The sequence below is a fragment of the Mizuhopecten yessoensis genome, unplaced genomic scaffold, assembly GCF_002113885.1.
Source record: "Mizuhopecten yessoensis strain PY_sf001 unplaced genomic scaffold, ASM211388v2 scaffold1011, whole genome shotgun sequence".
Lineage (NCBI taxonomy): Eukaryota > Metazoa > Mollusca > Bivalvia > Pectinida > Pectinidae > Mizuhopecten > Mizuhopecten yessoensis.
The window spans coordinates 499,830-526,805 of NW_018403833.1; the positions used below are offsets into that span (position 1 = coordinate 499,830).

The 26,976-nt window shown below is 37.4% G+C and overlaps 1 protein-coding gene across 1 annotated transcript; it reads right to left on the reverse strand.

The window, feature by feature from the left end:
* On the reverse strand, positions 1-26,870 carry LOC110456251 (ataxin-7-like protein 1). Its single transcript, XM_021506867.1, has 11 exons — positions 26,713-26,870; positions 26,483-26,545; positions 11,295-11,399; positions 9,046-10,086; positions 8,841-8,923; positions 8,259-8,626; positions 7,673-7,856; positions 6,880-7,010; positions 5,409-6,321; positions 4,718-4,778; positions 1-4,301 (listed from the first exon to the last, which is right to left on the reverse strand). Exons 1-11 carry the CDS (start codon positions 26,798-26,800, stop codon positions 3,925-3,927), a joined length of 3,414 nt encoding a protein of 1,137 aa, XP_021362542.1. The 5' UTR covers positions 26,801-26,870; the 3' UTR covers positions 1-3,924.
* Positions 26,871-26,976: the final 106 nt, after the last annotated feature.

The following is a 26,976-nucleotide window of genomic DNA, read 5'->3' on the forward strand; positions in this document are numbered from 1 at the left end:
CAATATTCAGCTGGATACGATGGAAACAAAAAAACAAAACATTTTGTCATTTGTCAATATTTCAAAACCTATATTGGGTATACCTTTGACTAAACAATGACTTTCCTGTCATCCAACACACCCACACACACTTACACACATCGCCAGATCTATCAAGCTTGCTTTCCTTTGCATTTTCAAACATCCATATATAATCTCTTTAATAGTCCATCTGATAGCTACCATTGCTTGTCATACATCACAGAAACAAAATTGGCAAAAACACTTATGTCTAACTTATAAAAGTAGGTACATATGTTAATATAGTCATCTGAAATTTCTGATCATACTTATGTAGAAATTGTGTTATGATGGGTTAACCCTCAAACTAATAAGACTACCAGTAATGACACGTTCTGCTTGTGACAGATCTGCACACCCGAGAATGTTTTGTGCATACTGTTATTTTTGTGGTGTAAAAATTAGCCTGGGTTTTATGACTCCATTTTGACACATCAACTCTTAATAAGATATTGACTAGAAATAGGACATTTCGTTGTTTATTCTATTTTCAGGAATAAAATTGAACAGGTGAATTGGAAGTCATTTTCCCTCCACTTTAATACCGTGTCAATTTGCCACCTGTCAGAACAATGTTGTGTTGGGCAAAAATATGGTTTAAAAGCCTTGGTAAGGCACCAAAATCTATCACTGTAATAATACTATTCAATTTTTGATAATAAACAGTTTCTGAACAAGCACTATAATGTGAAAACCCACACCAGTCTCTGTTACAAGGGAGAGAACAAGTCTATCAAAAGATGACCAAGGCTTACGGCAACTTATTTTTTTGAAGATTAGGATATTTTACTTAAAATTGTAATGTGTACCTGAAATATTTAGGTAAATTTGAGATCATCTCTGCAATGTGAGTATTTTAGCATTACCAAAGATACTGAGTTTCCATAAACCTGAATAAGGGTGGGAATAGCATACACAAAATGTTTTGACATGTTAGGGCAGGTAAAGGAAACACAAGATCACAAAACAGCATAATTAATATACAAAATACATCTTCTGTAATTTTCTACTAAATATGGAAGGACATTCATTTTAATAATTGAAATAGACAAATAAATATGGAGCTGATGAAAAACTGACTTTAAACAAGACAATGTGTATTTTAAGGATGTACAAGACATAATAGACCATCTATTATAATAAATAGGATAATTCCTCATACATACTGAAAATGTTTACAAATAAAAATACATGGATATTTACAAAGTAGCCATACTTAAATATTAATGTTAGCTACAATGTTACAATGTGTTCATCAATAGAGAACATGAGATTACAAATACCTTTTTCCTTTCTTGAAATCTTTTGATATGAGATATGAAAAATTGCATCCTTGTAGTTTCCAATACTGATAATATCACAGATAACCTATGAGATAACAGGATCACTTGTCTTTTTTTTCCACAGCAGTAAATTGTTTACTATTAAAAAAGAAAAATAAGCTCTAACATGGGAGACAACTCACACATGTGAAGTAAACATCAATTTCTCAATCATACAGACCCATGTACAACCCAGTCCTCGAGCCATTAAACAATACAAAAAGACAAACACCTGCCATATCAAACCACTAAACCTTGCAAATAGTGAATTTTTTCATTCAATTTATTAGTACATTTAAAAAAAAAAAAAAAACTAGTTATTTAATATTTATCAACTAGAAAATAAAGAAACTTTCATATAAAAGTTTGAACGGTTTGCAAAGGCTTTGGAGAAAAACAAACGCAAAAAATCTGTTTTTGAAATTTTATAAAAAACATCTTGAAATCTTAGAGTCTTCTGTTCAGCCTCAGCAGTTTATGCCATGTTACTTTGTGAAAATAAAGATATATAAAAAAACCTTTCTGCCTTATGACCTTGATCTTGACATGTGACCTTCATTCCATCTTGGTTAACAAATGTAACAAGTTTGTTATAATCCATTTGTTACCAAGAGTTGAATCAATTTTCGGGATGTTGCATCCAAGTTAACTTGTGACCTTTGATAGTTTTTCAGCCTTCATATTTTTTCCTCATGTCTTGGTAAGCACTGCTGCTAGTGTGATATGATGCAAAAATGTTTTTCAATAATTTTTTCTGAAATTAATGTTTTTCAAAACATTTTCGCCAACTTATACAAAAACACTCCCATATAAGTACTTCTGTAGCATACACACTTATCCTCTAGTCTTGCTGAATAACTTAAGTAAAATTAGATACTGTATAATTCCATTCATAACTTTAAATATTGAAATGTATCCCCCCCCCCCCCTTCCAAAGAAAGATGGACAAAGAAAATAATTACTCCAGTCACACTTCTGGTTAATGCATAAAAAAGAAACTGATTTTAGTACAATTTTCAACCAAAAACTCATTTTCTCATTACAACAAACTAAACATAGCACAAAAAGATGGCTATTTCACGAGGTGCTCTTTGGAGGAAGGAATGGCAAATTATTCGCAGTCTTGACTTTAGTAATTATTAATCATTCTACAAAACAACCCAGAAGCTAAAGTGATCAACAAAATTGAGATGTGGTACATATTACATACATTACTTTTATAGAATATCAGATGTTTAGGCAGAAATAGGGCGTTCTATATTGTTTAGGCAGAAGTAGGGCATTTTACATTGTTTAGGCAGAAGTAGGATATTTCATATTGTTTAGGCAGAAGTAGGGCATTTTACATTGTTTAGGCAGATGTAGGGCATTTCACATTGTTTAGACAGAAGTAGGGTATTTTATATTGTTTAGGCAGAACTACGGCACTGTTAAATCATCCAGAACAAAATAAAGCATGTATTGTTCAAATTGCAAAGAAATGTAACTCAAAATCTAAAGTCTCATTTTCCACAGAGCAAAGAGTTTTCATTGTACAAATCTGTCAGGATATAAACCACCAGCAAATAGTTTTTATGCCTAGTGATCTGTACTGCAGCTATTAACATCTCCCATGGAATGAATGTACACAAACCGACTTGATAGCCAGTAAAGGAATTTTGCCATCATGACTGTCCAACAGGCCTTTCAGACACATGATATACAAATAAGTAACCCAGACAAAAAATGAAAATGCATTTGTTGCGAAGTTATTTTCTATCGCCAACAGTTCTTATACTTCATCAGTTGTGTGCAAATGACGGATAGTTTCAAATTGGTTAAATGTCTTCCAAAATATGGCACTATTTTATGATTCTTAATTTTGATGTCAATTGTGCTGTTCTTAATTGAATCCAGGTTAACTCAGTTTAAGATTTATTGTCACAATACCGATGTCATTCAGATTGAATTGCACCTCAAAGCTGACAGTGAGTTGAGTGATTTTGTTAGAAGGGCTCAGTATCTGAAACAAGTATTATTATGCCAATGTTATTTCACCTCTTGACAGCTTAACCAGCATGGATGCCATTCATTTACATTTTGAAACACACTTTCCCCATAATGATTTCAAAACAGTCTATTACAGCCAATATCTTGTTGAAGTTTATAACTATAATCTTATACTATTTAGACGAATTTTGCATGTCTCCAAAATGTGATTTAATGTTTACTGTTTGAACACAAAATATGATAATTTAACAGATTTGAAAACAAGATAACATTGTTTTAAGCACCTTTAAACAAATCAATGAAGAACGAAAATGAACATTATATACGTAGACATCCAGTGTTTGACTAATGATTATTCAATTCTTTCAATGCAGTATTTTCATCATTGGCATTCAACAAAACTGTCAACACCTTCAATTAACATGTTAGGCCCATGAATGATGTTTGAATTTTAGATATATCATAAAGCACTAAGGCCATGTAAGACAGTCATGACATGAACTTTGTGAAAGACAACAGAGGTGACTGTATAGCACTGTAACATTAGCCTGCGCTAGGACATGAGACTAGACGGGGAGTTGGATACTGGCTGGTGCTGAAGTTCGTGTCGCGTGCCATCGTCACTGCTTGTAATAAACAGGGTGTGCGTTTGAGGCTGCTGACCAGTCACTGTTCCCAAGTTGGTCAAAGGAAATGTCAAGGACACCGGTTGCATGGTGACCTTGTTGGGTCCTGCCTTGGCCCCGGGTTTGACCTGAAGCTGAGCGAGCTGTGTGAAGACATGACTAGCACAAACTTGTGGGTTGTTATTAGAGGTGATGACCTGAGCAGTAGAGAGCAGGCCAGGCAGGGCGGACTGGGCCATCATGGGCTTCTGTGGCCCCTTGTGGTGATGGATCAGTGTGTGGCGGTGACTACTGCTGCTTTTGTCTGTAAACAGAAAGGGTCAGATGCCTGTTGTAATATGTGCTGCCCCTCGCCTACAGCTTCATAACTAGACATTTATGAAACCATTAAGTTGATACAAAATCTCATGGTCATACTTGTAAACTTGAGTCAGCCGAGCTGTACCCGACATAATACTACCGGTATATGATCTTCCTGTAAGCTTTTGCTGTGCTTAGATAATGAGTCAACAGGAAGTGCATATGAAACATTACCAAAATGAAAGAAAAGAAATGGAAAGATAAAGATCTATCGAAGTGTTTTATTTGTGGTAGCTGTTCTCTTTTTTTTATCTATGTACCCAATGAAGGACACAGATAAAAGCCCCACTTCTGCAAGGGGTCCGAAAATAGTCATACAGCTGACCAATTTTATTTGCAGAGAATGATAAGCTCACTTACCCGCCACCGACTGAGTGATTCCATTCGGCAAAGGTGAGGAAACTTGTGGACTGAGAGAACCCTGTAAAAATACATACAGCACAAATAACAACATGATGAATTCAATACTCTTTGTTGATTTCAATGTCCATGGGAAACTCATCGCTCCCTCGATATTAGTATACAATTACATAATCAATCACAGGAAATCTTTTATACCATCAGGTATGCCTGGTTTATTTTCCATTGCTATGCTTGATACATCAAGTGTGGTGGTAAACAGGTGTTCCAATTCTTCATTGTAATTATATCTGAAGTCACTGCATACTGGCAGGACAATAGAAAGTACACCCTTCTTTACATTTTCAGTAATATCTCCTTATACATGTACAGAAATAAAGACCCATTCATCAGAAAACTCTTACCAATTGAAACAGAGCCAAAATATTTTGCATATCTAATTTCATAAAACTGCCCAAGATTGATACTGGCCGGTGATATCTAATGTTCTGGCACCACTTGTGCAATCACTAAAATCCAAAACATACTGTATTTGTAAAGCTATGAATTCAACATGACTTTGCATTTGGTAGCTTCATAATTTATATTATCGCCTATTTTAATTGATCAAGTTTGCCAGGAAAAGTCTCTGGACACTATATATAATGCCTTTATTTCATTTACACTGACTTGCTGTCCCTCTGATACATACCGATCTGAAGAGCTGGCTCGGAGTTGTGGAGGGGCTCGGATGTGCCTGAGACATAGAACTGTTGGCTAGAGAAATGACGGTATTGCTGGGCACAGACCCTATAGAGCCTACAGAAACGGGTGTAAGCATTGTCCCTGGTTGCATAGCACTGTCGACAAGGATAGCATTGGCAGGTATCAAATTGTTTTTCTGCAATGCCTCAAGGCTATTGACTAATTTTGCTGAGTTTCCCTTGTTCCCACCAGAGATAATGTGAGTCTGTTGAAGCATTTTTTCATCAATGATTTGAGCAGTTGTTCCCCCTATCACGTACTGGCCGTTAACTATAGCCGAGGGATCTATACTCCGCACTACAAGTCCAAAGTCCTTTAACAGATTGTTCTTTGGGTTTTTGCTGCCTGCCAGGTTGGCATTGAAGTGACTGAGAGTGGCAGAGCTGAGATTGACACTGGGGATAGCTATGGCAGTGAGGGGACTACTGTTTGTATGACTGTTGAGCGCAGTGTTACTCGAGTTGATGGACATGGTATTGCCACCGACTACATTGTTGTAAGTGGTACAAGGACTAGAGGCGGGGCCACCACTGCCACTACGCTTGCGTTTCACCGCCCCTGTACTACTAGATGTAGAGGTTCCTGAGTGGGCAGGGCTGCGCGAGCCCCCAGAGTTGCTGACTGCACCCTCCCGTGACTTGTTACGACTGCTGCTGCTGCTGCTGCTACTACTACAGCTACTGGAGGGCTTAGATTTTGGTTTCACATTGTTTTTGTTTACAACGGTAGAGTTCACTACAGCATTGAACTGCTGTGTCCCTCCACCCATGGCACTGTCAATCAAGTTAAACGCATAAGGATCTTTGGAATTGGACAGGAACTGAGGTTCTTTTGGTAAATTTGACTCCACACAAAGTTTCCTGAAACACAAAAATCATAAAATGAGTAAACAAGTTATTTCCCTTCGATCTAGATATTGTTTGTTCATTAAAAATTCTTGAATTGATCCCACAACATAATCTGTTAACATGTTAAATAGAGTAAGGACTCATAGAATCTATCATTCCTGGGTGGTGTAGACAGAGGAATGTCAAAAAAATCCCCGAGGGTAAGACTTTTAAAGTTAAGCATGAGGACTTCTCGAGCGCTAAACTTTAAAATTCATATTCTGGATTGAGAATTGTCTTAACAACACAGGAATGATTGATTGCTTTTCTCCTACACCTTCCTATCGTTATGGTGAAACCAGTAGACTTTGCCATTATCAAGGGTGCATTCATGACCAAATTGATGATGTTATCCTGGTTACGCTGCATAAAGTAATGACATGATGGTGACATCTTCAGAATGATAGTCGGTGACTTTTCTATAGGTAAGTGCATTGTAAGCACAGATTTACTTTTCTCCAGCATAAACAGGAATGCACTTGTGAGGTAGAGAGGAACAAAGAGAGATGTCACAGATGATTGGAGGCTTACTTTGGAGGCGGTGGATTGATTTGTCGCTCGAGGACTTTCAGGAAAGCAGCCCGGAGCACATCCACCCGTCTGTTGAACAAATTACACCCCCGACTGTTGAAGGTATGATGGCGGGCACCAAATGTACAAGTCTGTCAAACAAAGACAAATTCATTTTAAAGCTTAAACAATTTTGAGAGTATTTATTGAACTTGAATTTTCTTCATGTTGTGATTAATTGAACCACATTCTCACATCTGAATTATCTAAGAACACATGCACACACATTGAAGTCTTAGTTTTCAGAAATAACCTTTGGATTTGTAATTACTAATTTACAACACAAAGCAAAATGTTTTCTGAAATAAGTTAAGTATATTGACTTGTTTTCACCAGGGATTTGATTTTCAGGTTTTAGGAATGCATACCGTAAAAATCGTGTAATTTGCAGTTTTTTTGTATTGAAATAAATTTTGAAGTTAGGGGTGCCCAATTACATAGATGTAGATATTTTCAGGTTTTTACGGTAATAATTTACGAATGAAATTATTATTATGCACTTATGGGCAAGAAAGTAGAACAATTTTGAAAAGAAACAGAGATGAAATTTATTGATCTATTTAGAGACATACGATAGTTTATCTGCTAGCAAATCGTAAATCAAAACCAAGCAAATAGGTGCCTACACCAGGTAAAATTAAAAGGTATACAGTAATTCATTTGTTAGATTTACAGGTAAATTAAACAGAACACATAAAGCAGCCATAAATAATCCCATGTGACCTCTACTAGTAAAAATAGTGTTAATACTTACTGCTGCTGGACGTGGATGATAGGGGAGGTATGAACGGTCAGGTTTGTCCACTTCTCCGTCTTCCTCTTCCCCCTCCCCATCACTGAGCCTGCTTTGAGGGTCAGGAGCCGGGGTAAATGAGGGCCCTGCTTCATCCCGATGAGCAGATGCCAGAGGTGAATGTAAACTTCCTGAGCCACTAGATCTACAAAGGAGACACGAAATCTAGCACTTAATATCAACCGTAAGTATATGGTGTGCCTGCAGTACACCAGAGTGCCTCCTTGTCAAATGATTAGCATCAGTACCAGTTTTTTATCTACAGCTAATTTTAACCTTTCTCTTTGAAAATGATAGAAAGATACTGGTTTAACTCTGTCAAGTGTTATGCAGTTTCTGAAAAAAAGCAAAATACATTTCCCCATTTAAACAGAGAACTTGTTGATTTGCACAAATGTGCTAATTTATGCAATGAAACAAAACAACACAGAAATTGCTTGAAAGGCAATTGGCCAACAAGAAACAGCACTGATGCCATTATAAGTTTAAGGCGAAAAGAAAAGGGGAAAAAAAATTGTAATTATTTATCATCCTACTTCCTACTGACCTAGAGAGACAGATGTTGTTGGGTTTGACGACAGCAGGCCTCGATATCTTCTGTGGAGACATGGCTCCAGAGTGCAGTAGGCGGGATTGTAAAGAGCTTTCCTTGGATGTGTTCACTGAAGACCCATGGTTGCCAGCTTTCGCAGAGGTCAAACCTCGGTCCAGTGGCACTAATGGTGAGGCACCGTGTGGCTGTGCTGGCTTGACAGTGTTGCCACCACAGGTCACCATGGATGCTGCCAGCTGAGCCGCCTTCTGCTCAGCTCTCTGTTTCAGGAACGCCTCTTTGGCAGCTCGATGTTCCTTCAGCAGCTCATCAAAGGGTTGTCTCCTCCCAGGCACTTTTCTCCTCAGAGACAGTGCGTGAGTCTACAGAGATACATATGAAACTTTGTTGTACAAAAGGAGAACTTCTGTTGCTATATGAACCAAAATTAAAACATGCTTTAATATAGCTTAGAGAGACACAAAAGCATTGCAAGAACATATATTATTGAGCCAAAACCAGTTGGTTCACTGTGTCCTATCATGACAGTTAACCCTTCATAGATTATCTGTACAATTCGTGTTGTAGACCTCTTACCTTGCAGGTGAGTGAACGTGTGCAAGGTTTTCCTGAATCTTCAAATACCACACCACAATGTTTGTTTGCATCAAATTCACGATCTGTAAACAAAGATGTATCATTATTTCAATTCAAATTGCTTTACTGTTTTGTTCATAGTTCATGATAAAGCAGTTCTAAGAGAATTAATTCAGAAAATGAAACAACTTTTTTCACCACTTACCTTTACACGGGATGAGTTTATCTGGTTTTTGAATAGGTATGACAGGCTTCTTCTTGACAGCATTATTATTGGTATTACTGTTGCCACCAGTCTTTAACCCGGACGCACCACTGCCACGGATAGACTTACTTAGAGATCCCACACTACTACTAGCTTTAGCAAGACTGCTAGTCTTAGCTACACTACTAGCACTTGCTGACTTAATGATGCTGCTAACACTTGCTGTTTTAGTGACACTGCTACTGTGACTGGCACCACCACTTCCTGCTTTACTTGTCAGGCTACCATTACTTGATGTCTTTAGGGTAGCTGCAGCAGTGCCACTACTGGGTTTGTTGGGAGTTAGTACAGGAGACGAGGGCACACTACCCAGGCTGATCTCACTGCCACTACTACTGTTGAGACTGTTGTTGGCACTGAGCACAGCGGTGTTACCGACACTAGTGATCGAGATATTATTACTGGATACTGATGAGGAAGAGGGAGACACAAAGGGTGCTAATGTCAGTGCCGTCGAGGTTGTCATGGTTGTCGTCACACACGTTGTCATGGCAGTAGTCAGGGTGGCACTAGCCACCGACACAGATGGACTGCTCACGACCAGTGAGGCCAATGTCATTGATTGCGATACAGGTGAGGTTGGTGAATCTGGTTTGACAGGACTCTTGGCCACATTTTTGCCTGTAATATTTAGATTAGAACTTTTACTCAACGTCCCGTTCGTTAATGGAGGTTTGCCCGTAGATTCTAAGTGTGAGCCTGAGTACTTGTTCAGGTCCATTCGCTCCATTTTCACCACAGGCATTGTGTGATTCTTTTTAAGTTTGGCATTCACAGCTGCTCCCATTTTCTGTGCATTGGTGATTGAAGGAGGAACCTCTTTGACACTAGCCTTTGTTGGCACTGACGTTCCTAGTTTGAAAGCAGAGGTTGACTTTGTGGGAGATGGAGTGGTGGCGGACAGTTTGGACATGGAATGGGTTGACCGTTGCAGTATGAGCTGAGTAGTTTTTGGAATTCCAGATTCCCCATGTCTATTTCCTGTAACACATGTACAATAAACATATATCAATTTGTGAGGTAGATTCACACCAAAACAAATATTAGAAAGAGCTTAAGAACCCTTGTCCTGCTGCAGGCAAAACAATAGAGAATTCCACTGTAGTTTTCTGTACATAGAGTAATCTATCCTGATTTCACTTTGGTTATAACTGGGGCACGACTTGAGCAGAGTACTAGCTACATTGCTAGATAGCTCAGTGGGTAAGAGCTAGTGTATTAACTGGGAATCAGGGTTCCGAGCAAGGTAGGGTTTTCTTGCATTGCACAATTTTCGCAATGGGGAAGGGATCTTTAAACTTAAAGAAACTATGTATGTTGGGTACTTGCTAATAATTTTCCCGTTAATTTCAGACGTAGCAATGATGACACTTGCTTCTGATAGAAATTGTTTTCATTAGATTAATTTCATTTAAGTACTTGTACACTCCATGACAACTAATTTGTACTTGAAAATCCAAACAAGAATACCTCAAATGGATTATAACATTTTCTAATCCCTCAAACAGGTTTCATTTTAAGTTTGACTCAAAAGGCAGTCATTTTGGTGGTCTACATAATCACAAGATGAAATCGATTAAAAACTAAATTGTTGACAGATTGTTGGCAGGAAGGACAAAGTGATTTCCTCTTATAGCCGACAATAACCTTTAATTGAAAAACACATCGAAACAGGGAAAGTTATTCTTGAGTTCATATTTAAGCATGAGAATGGTTTCATGAATATGGTCTCTGTTGATCTCCTGTAATTTTCACATTAAATTTTGGACTGCCCCAAAAAACAACAAGAAAGGCAAGTCAATAATGATGTATATACGTACAAAACAACCAACGAGAACCTGAAGTTTTACATGTGATGAAGAAGTCGGTCAATGTCATTTTTTTCACATTTTGGGATTTGAAATTGGCTATCAGATTCATACCTTCATACTAAACAAGGGAAAATTGCCCTAAAATACAATGTTTAATGCTTTATCAGAAAGTGTTACTACTCAGGTTCATTATATTATGTATTAAATACTAATGAATATATGCATACTTATTACCAGGCTATTAAACAACAAATGTAAGGCTACAAGTAATTGACATTTTCATAATAAATCAACAAAATCAATATATTTTTTACCAAATTGATCACCAAATCTGACCCTTGGCCAGCTTGATGGATGTTTATGAGTAAGGCTACTTACGCAGGTGGTGTTTGAATGCTTTAGGTTTGACAACTTTGTCACACTTTTCACAAACAACAAGGTAGAATTCATCTTGTGATGGACATTCTCCAAAAAGACCCATATCTGAAAATGAACCAAAAGGTGCCTTTAAAATACTACTTTTTCCAAAACCATTTCATTAATAAACTGAACCATGTACTACTGCTGACTCGTATAACTCCCAACTCCACAGAGGAGGACTGTTTGGAAAACCTGCAACACACCATTAAAAACAGAATCCGTCTTCACTGTAAGCAATGAAAATCCTGAAAGATATTAAAGATAATAACATTCATCATTGTAAACCAATCACAACATTACTATATCATTCATAAGATATCTGCAATGAAGATTATTGCTCGCCTGGAATGTATAACAGATCAATTATTCATACAATACTCAATTCATCAATAGAAGCTGAACACTGATAACAAAATGTGCAATAAAAATGGAATGTACAGATCTACAGTAGACATCATTCATCTACCTCCTCACAAAACAGTTCAATCTTAGATCTAGAAAGCATGGGGACGGGGATGTTTACTTCTGAATCAAGTGGTGCATGACAAATGGTGCAGATGTTGAGCAATTAGTGCACCTAGGAGGATCTGATATCAATGCCCTCTATCTAAGATGTTCCCATGTGTGTTTCCTGTCCCTCAGATTACTATTTTCCAGACTGTAATTAAGGATTAACTTGAATATATTTTTCATGTTATGGAGATATCACACAAAAAAAAGGAGTGTACTCTAAATAAACCGTGAAGCGGTTTATGATGAGAGTACACTCCAGTTTTTTGTGTGATAGCTCCATAACATGAAAAATATAAAATATATTCAAGTTAATCCTTATAATTTAATCTACTATACACAATCCCTGTGGAAATCCACTTTTATTCATGGACTCTTTTCTCTTAGAAATTATTGCGCTGCAGTATCAGCCAATCAAAAGAGACGTTACAAACGACGACGTCATTTTTTACGTTATGGGCTGATAACATAAATTGTTAAGCCAATGAAAATGCTTGTTACAGGCAAGATTAAATTATTATTGTTTATCTTCCTAGGTGACCATGTTTCAGATTAGTGTAAGTGTCCAACCTCTCAGATGACCATGTCCCAAACCCTGGTGTGTATTCCCTCTTCTTCATGTTCAGATGACTAAGTCCCAGACTCTAGTATGTGGGCCCTCTCCAACAGATGACTATGTTCTTAGACTCTAGTGTGTGTGCCCTTTTCCTAAAAATGACAATTTCTTTTGTCTTGTGTCTCTGTCCCTCAAATGACCATGTACTATGTCCAAGACTCAGGTATGGATGCCCTCTCCCTCAAATGACTGTTCTAGACACTGAAACCTATACCTAGGGCGACCAGTTCTATTGCAGGCATCATGCAGCAATGATATGTCAAATGGACCCCCCACCCCCCTCACAAATTTAGTATGCCTTCTCGTAAATCCTAGACCCCCACAAATGTTACCCCCTCCGAGGTGGCCATTTGAATGGACCTGGCATGTCAGCAGCTGATAAATCAGCCTAAAGTAAGATAATGCTTTACATATCTGTCTGTGTATTATAGCCACACACACAGTCTGATCAATACCAATATACACTGCTAAATGACAGACCAAATATAATGGAACTGTCAAACAGCGGAAAAACAACACTGTCTCCAAACAGTGTATGATTACAAAGTCTGAACCTTTACGATTAAACCCCGTTTTCAATCGGTACCATAGACTTTGTCAAGAGGGATTGTCTGAACCTTTACGATTAAACCCTGTTTTCAATCGGTACCATAGACTTTGTCAAGAGGGATTGTGTAACCCAACTATAATCACCCTACAAGTGATAAATCGTAGCCTTGTTTTACTGATCAATACTACGCCAAGAGGCTAATGAATCTTGATGTCAAGTGGGATACCAATACACACAGCCTACTTCAAGCTACACTCAAGGTCAGCAAAAAATGATCCAATTCTAGGTTTCAATGAATAATTACATTTAGGTTGTATCCATCACCAAGCAAATTCCAGATTTATGGCAGTGTGATGATGAAGAGATAATAGCATGACTATTTGACCATAGGTGGAACACGAAATCTCTTCATTCATAAGAATTATCTTTTTTAATCTGGACTCAGTATTTCTGGCTTGAACTGACTTTCTCCTATGTAAATCAATGTCTGGCCCGCTGTACAATGTTAGTGGCCACCCCTAAGGTACACAGCCAATAACTTGAGGTTGCCATGCCCGTCAATCCTTTAAATAATTCATTACATACACTTCATATCAGGAAATGTTTTTGTCATACAAATGATGAGATTTATATTTGGGAACAGTTACCGCTGATAAACAGATACACATGTATATAAACATACCAATATCTATATAATTAATACACAGCTGATGAGGGAACAGTTACTGCTGATGAAGAGCTTCACATAAACATACCAATATCTATATAATTAAATACACAGCTGATGAGGGAACAGTTACTGCTGATGAAGAGCTTCACATAAACATACCAATATCTATATAATTAAATACACAGCTGATGAGGGAACAGTTACTGCTGATGAAGAGCTTCACATAAACATACCAATATCTATATAATTAAATACACAGCTGATGAGGGAACAGTTACTGCTGATGAAGAGCTTCACATAAACATACCAATATCTATATAATTAAATACACAGCTGATGAGGGAACAGTTACTGCTGATGAAGAGCTTCACATAAACATACCAATATCTATATAATTAATACACAGCTGATGAGGGAACAGTTACTGCTGATGCAGAGCTTCACATAAACATACCAATATCTATATAATTAAATACACAGCTGATGAGGGAACAGTTACTGCTGATGAAGAGCTTCACATAAACATACCAATATCTATATAATTAAATACACAGCTGATGAGGGAACAGTTACTGCTGATGAAGAGCTTCACATAAACATACCAATATCTATATAATTAATACACAGCTGATGAGGGAACAGTTACTGCTGATGAAGAGCTTCACATAAACATACCAATATCTATATAATTAATACACAGCTGATGAGGGAACAGTTACTGCTGATGAAGAGCTTCACATAAACATACCAATATCTATATAATTTATACACAGCTGATGAGGGAACAGTTACTGCTGATGAAGAGCTTCACATAAACATACCAATATCTATATAATTAATACACAGCTGATGAGGGAACAGTTTACTGCTGATGAAGAGCTTCACATAAACATACCAATATTTTATATAACTATATTATAAACAGCTGATGAGGGAACGGTTACCTTTGCTACAGAGATACAAATTAGCATTCAGGTACAGGTATGTAACTATATAAAGAGTAAACACTAGATGTGATAACAGTTGCTGCTGATATAGAGATGATATTGATTATTGAAAAGCTTTATAAATTTTCTATTCAGTTACTTAATTTCAGTAAATTGTGCAGCAGCTTATTTAAATAAATCATTGCATCACAATTATCTACTCCAAATTGACTGTCTGGTATGCACACACCTCGTCATGACTCATCATGATATGGGTATCATTGTATGGTTGGATTTCACAAGGCCTAATTATGGTTTTACTGTTGACAAATTGGAATTGTTCGAGTCGCTGTAATATTTTAGATTATCAGGCCGGTAGTGTAGCTGTAGTTAGCAGACATCAGACTTCCCGAGTTGAAATCAGCGTTAACAATTTGACTCCTATATTAAGTTTACAAAACACCTGATTAACTAGAATTAATTGCATATTGTACCATAATGGAGTGTTATTGATTGTGTGCTACTAACACCTATTGATTATTTGTATGCAAGTCTCAATTTTATTCAGTGATACTTTTGTTTAGCTACATCAGTTTCACTTATAACTTCAGGATACAAGTATGGAATAAGAATTGATCAACAAATGTATATGTATTATATATAGTGGAATATATTATGGGGATGCGAAAATGCCAGGAAAGAAATCCTGAGTTTTCAATACCACAACACAATATCTTCTTGATTATCACAACACCCTATCTTCTTGATTATCACAACACCCTATCTTCTTGATTATCACAACACCTTATCTTCTTGATTATCACAACATAATATCTTCTTGATTATCACAACACCATATTTTCTTGATTATCACAACACCATATCTTCTTGATTATCACAACACCCTATCTTCTTGATTATCACAACACCCTATCTTCTTGATTATCACAACACCCTATCTTTTTGATTATCACAACACCCTATCTTCTTGATTATATCTATTCTACTACATCAATGAGTGATCTAGATATGGGGCTATTGTTAGATGTTATTTATTACTGGGGCATGTATATGCAGTCTCTTGTCTAATAACCCATGGTTGTTGACCAATAAAAAGTGTTCTTGCATCACTGAAATGGTACAATTTACAATAAACAAGAAGTCCTGGAACAATCATAATACACCCGCCATATCAACTTTATGGAATGAGGTTTTATCTGAATTCTTTGGTTCTGTTCTTGAACAAGCACATGTCCCAGTACCAATGTGAGCATGCAAACCTTACTGCAACATGATTTATGAATAGCTTGCGCTAAATTTTCCGATACCTTTCAAATTGAGGGGATCTTTCATTGAGTCATGGTCCCTTTAGTACTTTTCAAAAATTGAATTGCTTGAACAATCTTTACATGGAAAGAAAAGAAGGCCTGGTCACTTCAGTACTTCCGAAGATATGATATAGCGGTAACCAACTTTGCATGCAAAATCAAAATGTCTGCAGGACAGCTTTTTTGTTTTCGGATCCATCTCAAATTGAAGCATGCACAATACTAACAGACCCATGGGCCATAGCAGACACTGGAGTTGTAAAATAAATGTTGTTGAGATCTGAACTGGAAATAATGAGTTTGAATAGCAAGATCCTTCATTACCCAACACATCAGCAATGAAACCACATGAACAACCATTCAATTATACAAATTTCTAATGATAAATAATAGGTTTTCTTGTTTAGTAACGTAGGCTCCTATCCGAAGAGCCATGTGTAGAGAACAAAGGCTTGAAATTCATTATTGTTTTCACCATTCATTGGCCTCAATAACCATGATGGAACTTGTTTCCTAGTAAAGTTTTATATAAGTAGTATAATTATTGCAGTATAATTGACAAATTACAGATTGAGTTTCACTTTTAACAGTAGCAATGGATTTTTGATTGACCTGAAAAATAACAGCATTTTGTCACCATCATCAGTCAATCATCGCTACCAAGTTCCAGTTAAATCAGCCCATTAGACTTTGAATTTAGATTAGAAATAAGTTTTTAAAATGGCAGTTGTGCCATACTGAATTTCTATAAAATAATAACATTTTTCATGACGATTTGGGTTATGTTCTCATCATGAGTATCGATGAAATCGCTTTGGTATTGTTTCAGTTTAAGTTATGGCAATAGGTCACTTGAACTTTTTGAACAGGGACTCGCATAGATTTACCCTCCATAGTGTTTAAGTGTGACCTTTGACTTTACATATTGAATGATGACCATCAAAATCTAAACAGGTGTAGACCCATAATGTTGCCATGCTATGGTGTAAATACAAACTTAACCAGTAGAAGGCTAAATGAGATATCTAAAACTCAAGCTTTTCACTGAAGGCGCAAAGATACACTGACGGATGGTGCATATCAACTAGCATTATGATCCCTAAATAGTAGATGCTCAGCCTCTCTAGCATTTTCTGAACAAGGTTACCGCGAGCAGTATATTAATACGCCCGTCACACATTGAATGAGCAGTTGTTTGTATGATTGAAATATATGAAGTATTTGTGAGTAATTGATATTGAAAGAGAAATCATTCAACATAACTGGTAGATCAATGAGTGCAATTCAACATCATGGAACACATGCATCGCATTAATGAAACCAAGGGGAATAACTCCAATAATTACGGTCGGATAATGGCGGTTATCGAACTTGTCCGAGGTTTCATGGTAATTAACCTTGTTGTGAAGTTTGAAGTTAATCCGTTAATAATTACTTGAGATATCGAGCGGACACTGTTTCGGCAAGTCCATAAAGGGGCATAACTCCACAAATTATGGTCGGATAATGGCGGTTATCGAACTTGTCCGAGGTTTCATGGTAATTAACCTTGTTGTGAAGTTTGAAGTTAATCCGTTAATAATTACTCGAGATATCGAGCGGACACTGTTTCGGCAAGTCCATAAAGGGGCATAACTCCACAAATTATGGTCGGATAATGGCGGTTATCGAACTTGTCCGAGCTTTCATGGTAATTAACCTTGTGGTGAAGTTTGAAGTTAATCCGTTAATAATTACTTGAGATATCGAGCGGACATCGTTCGCATGCCCGCCCGACCGCCCGCTCACGTGATAACATAATACGTCCCCGTCTTCGACGGGCGTATAAAAAGTGGTAACAAAAATTGTGTGCAAATAGATTGACCTACTAACACATGCCTGATCAAGTAAGAAAAGCAATTTTAACAGTTCACGGTCTGATGATAGCAGCAGGTTAAAACATTGTTAAGTGTCAAGGTTTCAGCTCTAGGTCTATAGACAGGAATACTCCTGACACCAAACCCGTCTAGCTTCCTGCTCAACTCCTACGCTAGGGAAATCCTCCTTGGTGACCTCTCCATACTGATACCATACAAATGTACTTATACCCATCATCAGCACCACTCAAAAGTTGTTTGTTTACTGGGAAAAAACACTCAGTGACATAATAATGTAAGTGTATCTGACACTAAAACTCTACGAGTCAAAATGTAAAATAGATGGATGTAGTATATTAAGATCTGAAAAAAATATAATATAATCATGAAACCATTAATCTAACAGCAATCAAACGCTCAGGAACAGTTCCTTCTTTACCTGTAAAATAAATTCTGAAACATTCACACTGAAAATGCCTGGAATAGATACAAAATTTGAACCCAAACTTAATGGTTTAAACTTTATTTGGACATTTATGTCCAGTACATGTCTAGGAAATGACAGTACTGTACCAGCAAAAATATACATCCAAAAACACGTTTAAATGCTATACAAAGAAACAAGATGCCCAGAGGGCCTGTATCGCTCACCTGGATAACTATTAGCAATCATGGCAAATATTCTCCAAATGAGATCCAAGGGAATATGCCAGACTCCAAGGCCAATCCTTGTAGCATATCTGTATTAGATTTTTCATGCCAAGCAATTTCATGTATGGTTATTGGGTGGGGATCTCAGGTGTTTCCAGGTGTGACTCAGAAACTAGGTCCCTAGGGTTGTGGGTGGGGATCTCAACTGTTTCCAAGCTGTGACTCAGAAACTAGGTCCCTCGGGTTGTGGCCAGACCCCAGGATCAATTCTAATATTTTGACTGCATTTTTCTCTTTTTGCCCAGCATTTGTATATATAGTTTTGGGGTGGGGATCTCAACCGTTTCAAAGTTATGAACCAGGAGTTAAGTCTGCAAGGTTGGGGCGGACCCTGGGGTCAATTCAAATATCATGACTGCATTCGTCTCTTTATGCCTAACAATTGTATATACAGTTTTGGGGTGGGGATCTTAACCATTTCAAAGTTATGACCCAGGGGTTAAGTCTCCAAGTGGTGGGGTAGTCCCCAAGGCCATTCTGGAAGCATATGTTCATTCATCTCTTTATACTCAGCAATTGTGTATATGGTTATAGGGTGGGGCTCTCAACTGTTTCCAAGCTGTGACTAAGAAACCAGGTCCCTAGGGGTCAGCCCCACCATTTTTACAATTTTGAATCCCTGCCTCCCATAAATGCTTCTGTCAAATTATGATCGATATCCATGGCATAGTTCTACAGAAGAAGTCATTTATAGCAATATAGCTCCATCATTTATACAGTTTTGAATCCCCACCACCTAGGGATGCTTCCAGTCAAATATGGTTGATGTCCATTTCTTAGTTACAGAGAAGAAGTCACTTAAAGCAATATAGCCAAATTGCCCTCTTTTTGCTCCGCCTCTCAGCCTCCTGGGGGGTCAGCCCCACCATATGTACAGTTTTGAATCCCCACCACCTAGGGATGCTTCCAGTCAAATATGGTTGATATCCATCTCTTAGTTCAAGAGAAGTCATGTGTAGCAATATAGCCATATTGCCCACTTTTGGCCCCGCCCCACAGTCCCCTGGGGGGTCAGCCCAACCATTTGTACAATTTGAATCCCCACCACCTAGGGATGCTTCCAGTCAAATATGGTTGATATCCATCTCTTAGTTCCAGAGAAGAAGTCACTTAAAGCAATATAGCCAAATTGCCCTCTTTTTGCTCCGCCCCTCAGCCCCCTGGGGAGTCAGCCAAACAATTTGTACAATTTTGAATCCCCATCACCTAGGGATGCTTCTAGTTAAATGTAGTAAAATTCCAATCAGTGGTTAAGAAGTTGTTTAAAGAAATTGTTGACGGACGGACGAAGGACGCCACGGTATGGCATAAGCTCACCTTGGTCTTTCGGACCCGGTGAGCTAAAAATACACAAGTGACCAACACCATTTTTTTCTTCTTTAACTTACTGTTAAATTTTTAATTTAATCTGAATAGCCCTCCCAACATTTTGATTAAGTTTGTACATGCATTGACACAGTTCTGGGGTAGTGACGTGGTCCAATGGTCCAGAACGAAGCCGCCACCACTCACCACAAAATATGAACAAAATCAGACCAGACCTTATAGTTCTAAAGGTCAAAGTAAATTGGAAGCCATAGCAGCCATATTGGAATATAGTTTCTGAATTATAAGATTATACATGCATGCATTCAAAAATCCTTGGACACACATAATAGTCTTTCAAAGATTTATCACAATACTCAACAATGCCCCAGGGGTGACCCATGCTAAATTAGGTCAAATGCCTATTAAAGTCAACAAGAATTCCCTTTGTGCTTGACCAAACCTACCTTCCCTCTCCCCCATGGTAAATTTTTAGTAATAGTGACCTTGAACTTACCAAACATTTTGAATCCCTATTGCATATCCGCATAATCATAGTGTATCAGAAATCAAGATATGTAGTGACCTTGACCCTTGAATTTTTTTACACCCATATGATTGGACATATGTAGATCAGTGTATCAGCATGTCAAATTTCAGAAAAATTAGTCTTTTGGATTCCAAGATAATATCCGGAGCCAAAGGGTGGACGGACAGATTGACGACACAGTGACTACTATAGCAAACCCACATCTCTGATGCGGGGCCCAATTATTACCAGTGAATCTGGATTCAATCTCCAGACCTCTTGTTTTCAAAAGCTTAACCACTTCATTACTGGTCATGGTCTTTGTATGTTAATACTTTTTAAACTTCCTTAAAAGACCAGCAACCTTTGCATGAAAATAAAAGAAATAACATTAATCTAACAGGAAAAAAACAATTAAAGCCTGTATGCAGTAGAAAAGTGAGGAGATATTCTACCTTAAGGGTATGGGATTCTAGCATTGATATTACTTCGACACTAGGTTATTAGGACAGAATAATGTCACTTAACCATAGCGTGTGGCACTCAAATGATGGGACCCCATTCTTGTTTTGATTCATTGATTTGATCACTGAATAACAACCAATGAATTCGAGCTAAAAGGAGTTTTGACTTCTGGGGGTAATACAACATCTTGTAGAACTACAGGACTTTGTATTGTATGGCCAGAGGACTGGCTGCATCACTTCAGTGATACACAAGGCGTGTAATAAACATTCATTTGACATTATTAGGTTAGTGGTTGTTGGATACAGTATACTTAAAAGCCACTTTTTACATTAAATATTTGGTTCTACTATTTATATTCTATCTGTTTACGGGAGAAAAGTATTCTGTTCCAAACAAAACTTACTGACAAACTGCCTCGAACACCAGAAAGGAATATAATGTCCAAATGACTATTCCACAGCAAAAGGGAATTCAACTGAAATGATGGTCCAACTGAATTCTCATAATTCAGAATCTTAATGTTCAAATGAAACTCCTCGAGTCAAATTAAAAGTCCAGCTGAATCATAACAATTTACTGTTAAACTGGAATTTACTCCGACTGAAGTTACTAGGATTTGATCTTTGCCTTTGGAAACCTTACAAGGGAAACATTACCAGCACCTTCTTTATTATTTTTAGTGCAAGTAAGCTATATTGCATCCACGTCTTTCTAAACTACTCTCAAAAGTTGTAAAATGTGAATTCTAGCTGACACCAAGTTGTCATATTTTGTGTTTGTTAGGAACTGATCTTGTTCAATTTGTCACCGAATTTTCTTTTGTATTTTCCTATATCATTTAAAGAAAGTAATAAATCTCTACAGCAATTGGTTTCAGGTAGTCATGAAGTGTTCTTGTTAAAAGCTGCAGCTGGTTACAAACAAAAAACAGTCCACTTTTCATGAAGCTCTCTGTAGCAGCCATAGCTAGCAATTACTTTTGAAGCAAGCACCCTCTGTAGTAGCTGCAACCTACTCTTGCTTCTGAGAAAAGCATCCTAAGTAGCAGCTTAACATGTTAGTAAGCATCCTCTGTGCAGTCAGGCCTTAGCCTACTCTTACTTAAATAAGCATCTTCTTTAGGAAATGTAGCTTTTTCGACTTTTGAAGTTAGGGTCCTCGGCTGGCTACTCTCACTTCTGAAGAAAGTATCTTCTTTAGTAGCTGTTATCTACTCATACTTCTGAAGGAGGTTTCCTCTGAAGCAGCTAGAGCTTAAACTTATACTACTTCTAAAGTAAAGTCTAGCGGCTGTAGCTTGATATTACTTCTGAAGTAAGAACCCCCCAGTAGTAGTGAAAGCTTACTCTTACTTCTGAGCAAGGCTCATTGTTGTGGCTGTAGCCTACTCTCACTTTCCTACAAATGTGTCTTTTACCTGTTGCAGCTTTGGAGTTATCCAAGACTATTCTGGTTACTAAAATGAATCCATCAGATGTAGGTATGCTGAGGGATATGGAAATTCTACACTTGAGAGTGAATTTTCTTACCCTGTATACCAACATACCACTGGACTCTTTTTCTCACATCTCTTACCTGGGATTTTGATAAATGTTGGATACTGACATTATGGTTGAACAAAAAAAAAAGAATTTTCAGTAGATCAAATATAGACTTTCACAACTGGATTTAAGGCTTCACAGCAACCTTTCTTAATTATTGCTTATTCCTGATGAGGTTATGTCAGTTACAGTGTTCTATTCTCCCCAACCCCGACAGATCAAAATGACACCTTGTCACATTGTTCTGAAAGAAGAGTCTATCACTCCAGTGTGATATAAACCGAAAAATCTCAATACAAGGGTAAGAGTTTTGAAGGTAAGCACAAGACCTACCCAAGTGCTAAGCTTCAAAAACCTTATCCATGAGTTGAGTCTCTGTTTATTCCTAATAAGAGTAATCGAGGGGGTTTCTCCCATACTTCCTTCAGCACCATAAAACTAAGTTTTACTGGAAAACCGTATACACTGTGCCATCATCAAGGGCAATGGTGTATAAAACATGACAAAATTGAACACACTACCCTGGTTACATTGCATAAAAAATGATGGGGTTGTGATGTTTTAGAATAATAAAGCGTGCAAGCTGTTTTTCCCTAGGTAGAGAAAGATCGTTTTTTTTCTTACCAAGGACAGGTGTATTCACATGTCAAAAACCTTGCAAGATTAATAGAATCTTTCATCCCCTTGCGGGTAAGATAGGTGAATCTCAACCAGAGGAGGTAGATTCTTACATTAAGTTAACTTAAGAATGTTTTTAGGGTTGAGATTCCCAATCTCACCACAAGTGGGTGCACAACAGTGCATATACATAATGCACTGTTAAGGTTACAAGTTAAATTTAGGGTTGGCATGAGACAAGGTATATCCGCACTTTTACCGGTGTGAGATTTCCTTGTCTCACCCTAGGGTTGAGACAAGCTACACATGTTCTTTGCACGTTCTCAACAATTGTATGACGTCATAGCAACAATACCATGACATCACGGCAAAAATACAATGACGTCATGTCGAGAATTCAGCCGCATCACATCAACATTGTCTTGCATTGATGTAACATCTATACAAAATACATAAGAGGGTAGACAGGGTAAGAAAAAAATAATCATTCACCCCCTTGGTAGTGAGACAGGGTGATTTCAACCCTCGGGGTAAAATTCTTAAGCTGTCAAACACTCGGCAAGCCTCGTGTTTGACAACTTAAGAATCTTACCCCTCGGGTTGAGATTACCCTGTCTCACCCCCAAGGGGGTGAAAGATTCTCTTAATCTCACACCTGTAAAAGTGTGGATACACCTGTCCAGGGTAAGAGGATAATATAATCTTTCCCTGCTTTGGGGGCAAGACAGAAAAATCTCAACCCAAGGGGCAAGATTCTTATATGTTTAGCGTGAGGTTTTGCCGAGGGCCAGACTTTTGAGAACTTACCCGGAGGGTGCAATTTTTCAGTCTTACTACTGAGGTGGGAAATGATTTTCTTCTTGAAGATCAAATACAAGTGGTAATTTTATAATTTCAAGCAGATTAAGTTATCTTCATGTGACATCATATAATTGTTTTGACAGGGAAATCCTCCTGTCTTTACCCTAGGGTAAGACCAGGGAATATCTTTGAATTTGAGAGCAGTGGGCCGTTTCAGCAATTTTTAGTCAATATTAAAATTAAGACGAGCCTTTTAATGTAAAATTAAAATAAAAATGTAACATGGAGAGGTCATTTTCAGTTTTGAGGGGTCAAGAGAATGGCCCCCTCCAGGATTATCCCTGTAAGACAGAGATATCTTTCCCTGACCGGAAGTGTGGATATCACAGTCTGATTGGACCTTTTCTCCCCCATTAGACAGTAATAACACACTTCTGGTCAGGGAAAGATATTTCTGTTTTACCCCGAGTAAAGACGGCAGAATTCCCATCATAACAACTGTATGACATCACATCATAAATGCAATATGTCACATCAACAATAGCGGATCACAGAAGATAACTTCTATATGCTGGAAATTGTGCAATGTATTTTTGTGTTTGCTGAAACTACCACTTGTGTTTCAGATGCAAAGAAAATAATAATTCCTCACTTTAGGTGTAAGACAAAGCCTCGGGTCAAACATTTAGGGATCTTACCCTTTTGTTTTGAGATTTTTCTGTCCCACCCTCCAAGGTGGGGAAAGATTAATACAATCGCAATCTTCTCTGTCACACCCTTAAGGCAGCGGGTGATTGGTTTTCTCCCATCCTGTTTCACTCACAAATCTGCCAACAAGCGTTGATTCCGTGAAATATAAGCGTTGATTGCATGTTTTTCCAGAGTTGTCTTCCATGGTCTGCTACTTTTAACGTGATGTCAATGCATTAATGATGTGACGCCATACTATTTTATGACTTATATAGCGCCATTCTGCACAAGGATATCTAACCCTAGGGGAGTGACAAGCTGATATTTTTCAGCTTAAAAGGGAGACACACCTGTGAAGGGTGGAAGAATCTGAAGTCTCACCCTTCTGTTAAGACGTGGGATTCCCCAATCAAAACAATTGTATGCTGTCATATTGACAGTGCATAAACATCATGTCAACAATGCATCTTGTCTGCAACTTCAACACTGCATTATGTATATGACAGGGTCAACAAGGTAAGAGAGAATCATTCATCCCCTTAAGATGAGATAGGGAACCTAAAACCTTGGGAAAAGATTTTTAAGTTGCCAAACACTCAGCATGCCTCGTGTTTCGCAACTCAAGAATCTTCCACCTCAGGTTGAGATTCCCTTATCTCACACACAAGGGGGTGAAAGATTCTATTTATCTTTACTCTAGCAACAAAGGGAATGCACCTTTACCTTCACTGTCCTAGATATGAACGTTGATGTTTCTATATAGATTTATATATATATATACAGGATGTAATTCTTGTTCACATTAGTACTGTTAAATAGGATTTTTGTTAAGTCCGATTCATTTTTAGCCATTTCACTCTTAAAAAAATGCAAAACCTCTAATTAACTCTGTTTGAAGACCAAATAGACACTGGTCAAATGTGTTTAAATAATTGTGGGACCAAATACAGCGAAAATAAATGTTACCAGGTAAGGACCCTGTACCACTGCCAGCAACTGTAACTACAAAAATATACAGAGTACAGTGGGACAGAGATCCGGAGTATTAATCAAGACTTCATTTCTAATCCCTATTCATGAATACTCAAATTCACATCTGAGAATATACTATTTCAACATTTAAACATTGATATTAATATACCTTTCTCTGAAAATCAAATTACACACAGTATGTGAATGATGGATTTTAAAATGTTGAAAATTCATGTTTAACCTGACATATATTAAAGAAATACTATATGTCAAATTTCATGAGTCAATTTTTACACAAGTTATAACCAATTACAAATTTTGAAATGGTAGTCCATCAGCTCCAGCTGCAAACTTCTTTTTCTCAGCAATCTGAAAATACACCTAGAAACAAGTCTGCAAAGCAAAATAAAATGAAGCATATATTTTAAAAATGTTTCATGTAACTCTACATATTTTAAATTCAAATCTGAAAATGGAGACATGGTATCAATGTAATTCATGTTTATAATGCTGATTCTGTGCAAACAAGAAACATAAAAAATATGTTCTCATATAATTGCCAATAAACATGCAATCATAAAACATCCTGGTTTAAACCATTCAGACAAACCGACTTTCGTCTCTTTTTCGTTTACAGAGCAACACTATGTTTAAATATGAGTATGTTAACAGAAATATTAGTTTTTAAAACAGGATGCCATCATTATGTATTTACTTACTTTTTTTTCATTTACACAAATAACAAGGCGACCGTGTAGTAAGAAATCTCACTGCACAAACCAAAGTGTATCCTGGTTTTACAGATACGATTTCCAAATATACATGTATGTTTCTGGCCGTTTCAACACTAATCGAACGCTAAAAGGATGCAACATGAAACACTGAACTGTCTGAAAGTCGCTCTTGACATTTGTCGTATTGTCAATTCAAACATAAGTTCGGAATCAAATTTGCATGCAAATGACACGATTTCCACAATTTTTGGATACGCATGCCGCTGTCAAAATAAATTGTATGTTGTAAATAAATATCAACTACCAGTAAGTTTAATTTACCTTCTTTGTTTAGCTTCATACTATGACCATTGTCATCGTCACTGTCTTTGGAGCTCTCAGCACCTGTAACGATGAAAAAACATCGTTTTTATGTGACATTTCGTGCAAATTGAGATCATCGTGAAATGAGAGGCAATGATGGTACTCATTTTAAAATCGTGTTTATTCAAAATATGCCTAATGATATTGGCAAATATTTCAGAATCTTGCTCTTAAATATGTAACCTTACCACTTTCTGGCGAAAAAGGCACATTATCGGCCCAGTTGCCCCATGCTTGGCCAGCAAATAGCGACGGACTATCGTCCAGGGTCGCCATTTTGCACTTTTCTTGTTGCTTTCTGCCAGAACGGAGCCAACCGAAGATTCGGTGACGTCAGACTCGGGAAAATCCGCAAACCCACACAAGTGCTTCCGCTTAAATCATTCAAAATAAAATAAATAATGTTTCGAATAATTTATTTGCCATACAAATACTAGAACAAAGTTTAACTA

What these genes read in the sequence shown, in the direction of transcription:
- LOC110456251 (XM_021506867.1), bottom strand. Translation starts at nt 26,800, where the DNA reads ATGGCGACCCTGGACGATAGTCCGTCGCTATTTGCTGGCCAAGCATGG. An exon ending in TATGAAGCTAAACAAAGAAG is followed by an intron (nt 11,400 to 26,482) that starts GTAAATTAAACT and finishes GTTCATTTTCAG; the next exon opens with ATATGGGTCTTTTTGGAGAA. An exon ending in ATCATCCACGTCCAGCAGCA is followed by an intron (nt 7,011 to 7,672) that starts GTAAGTATTAAC and finishes TTTGTTTGACAG; the next exon opens with ACTTGTACATTTGGTGCCCG.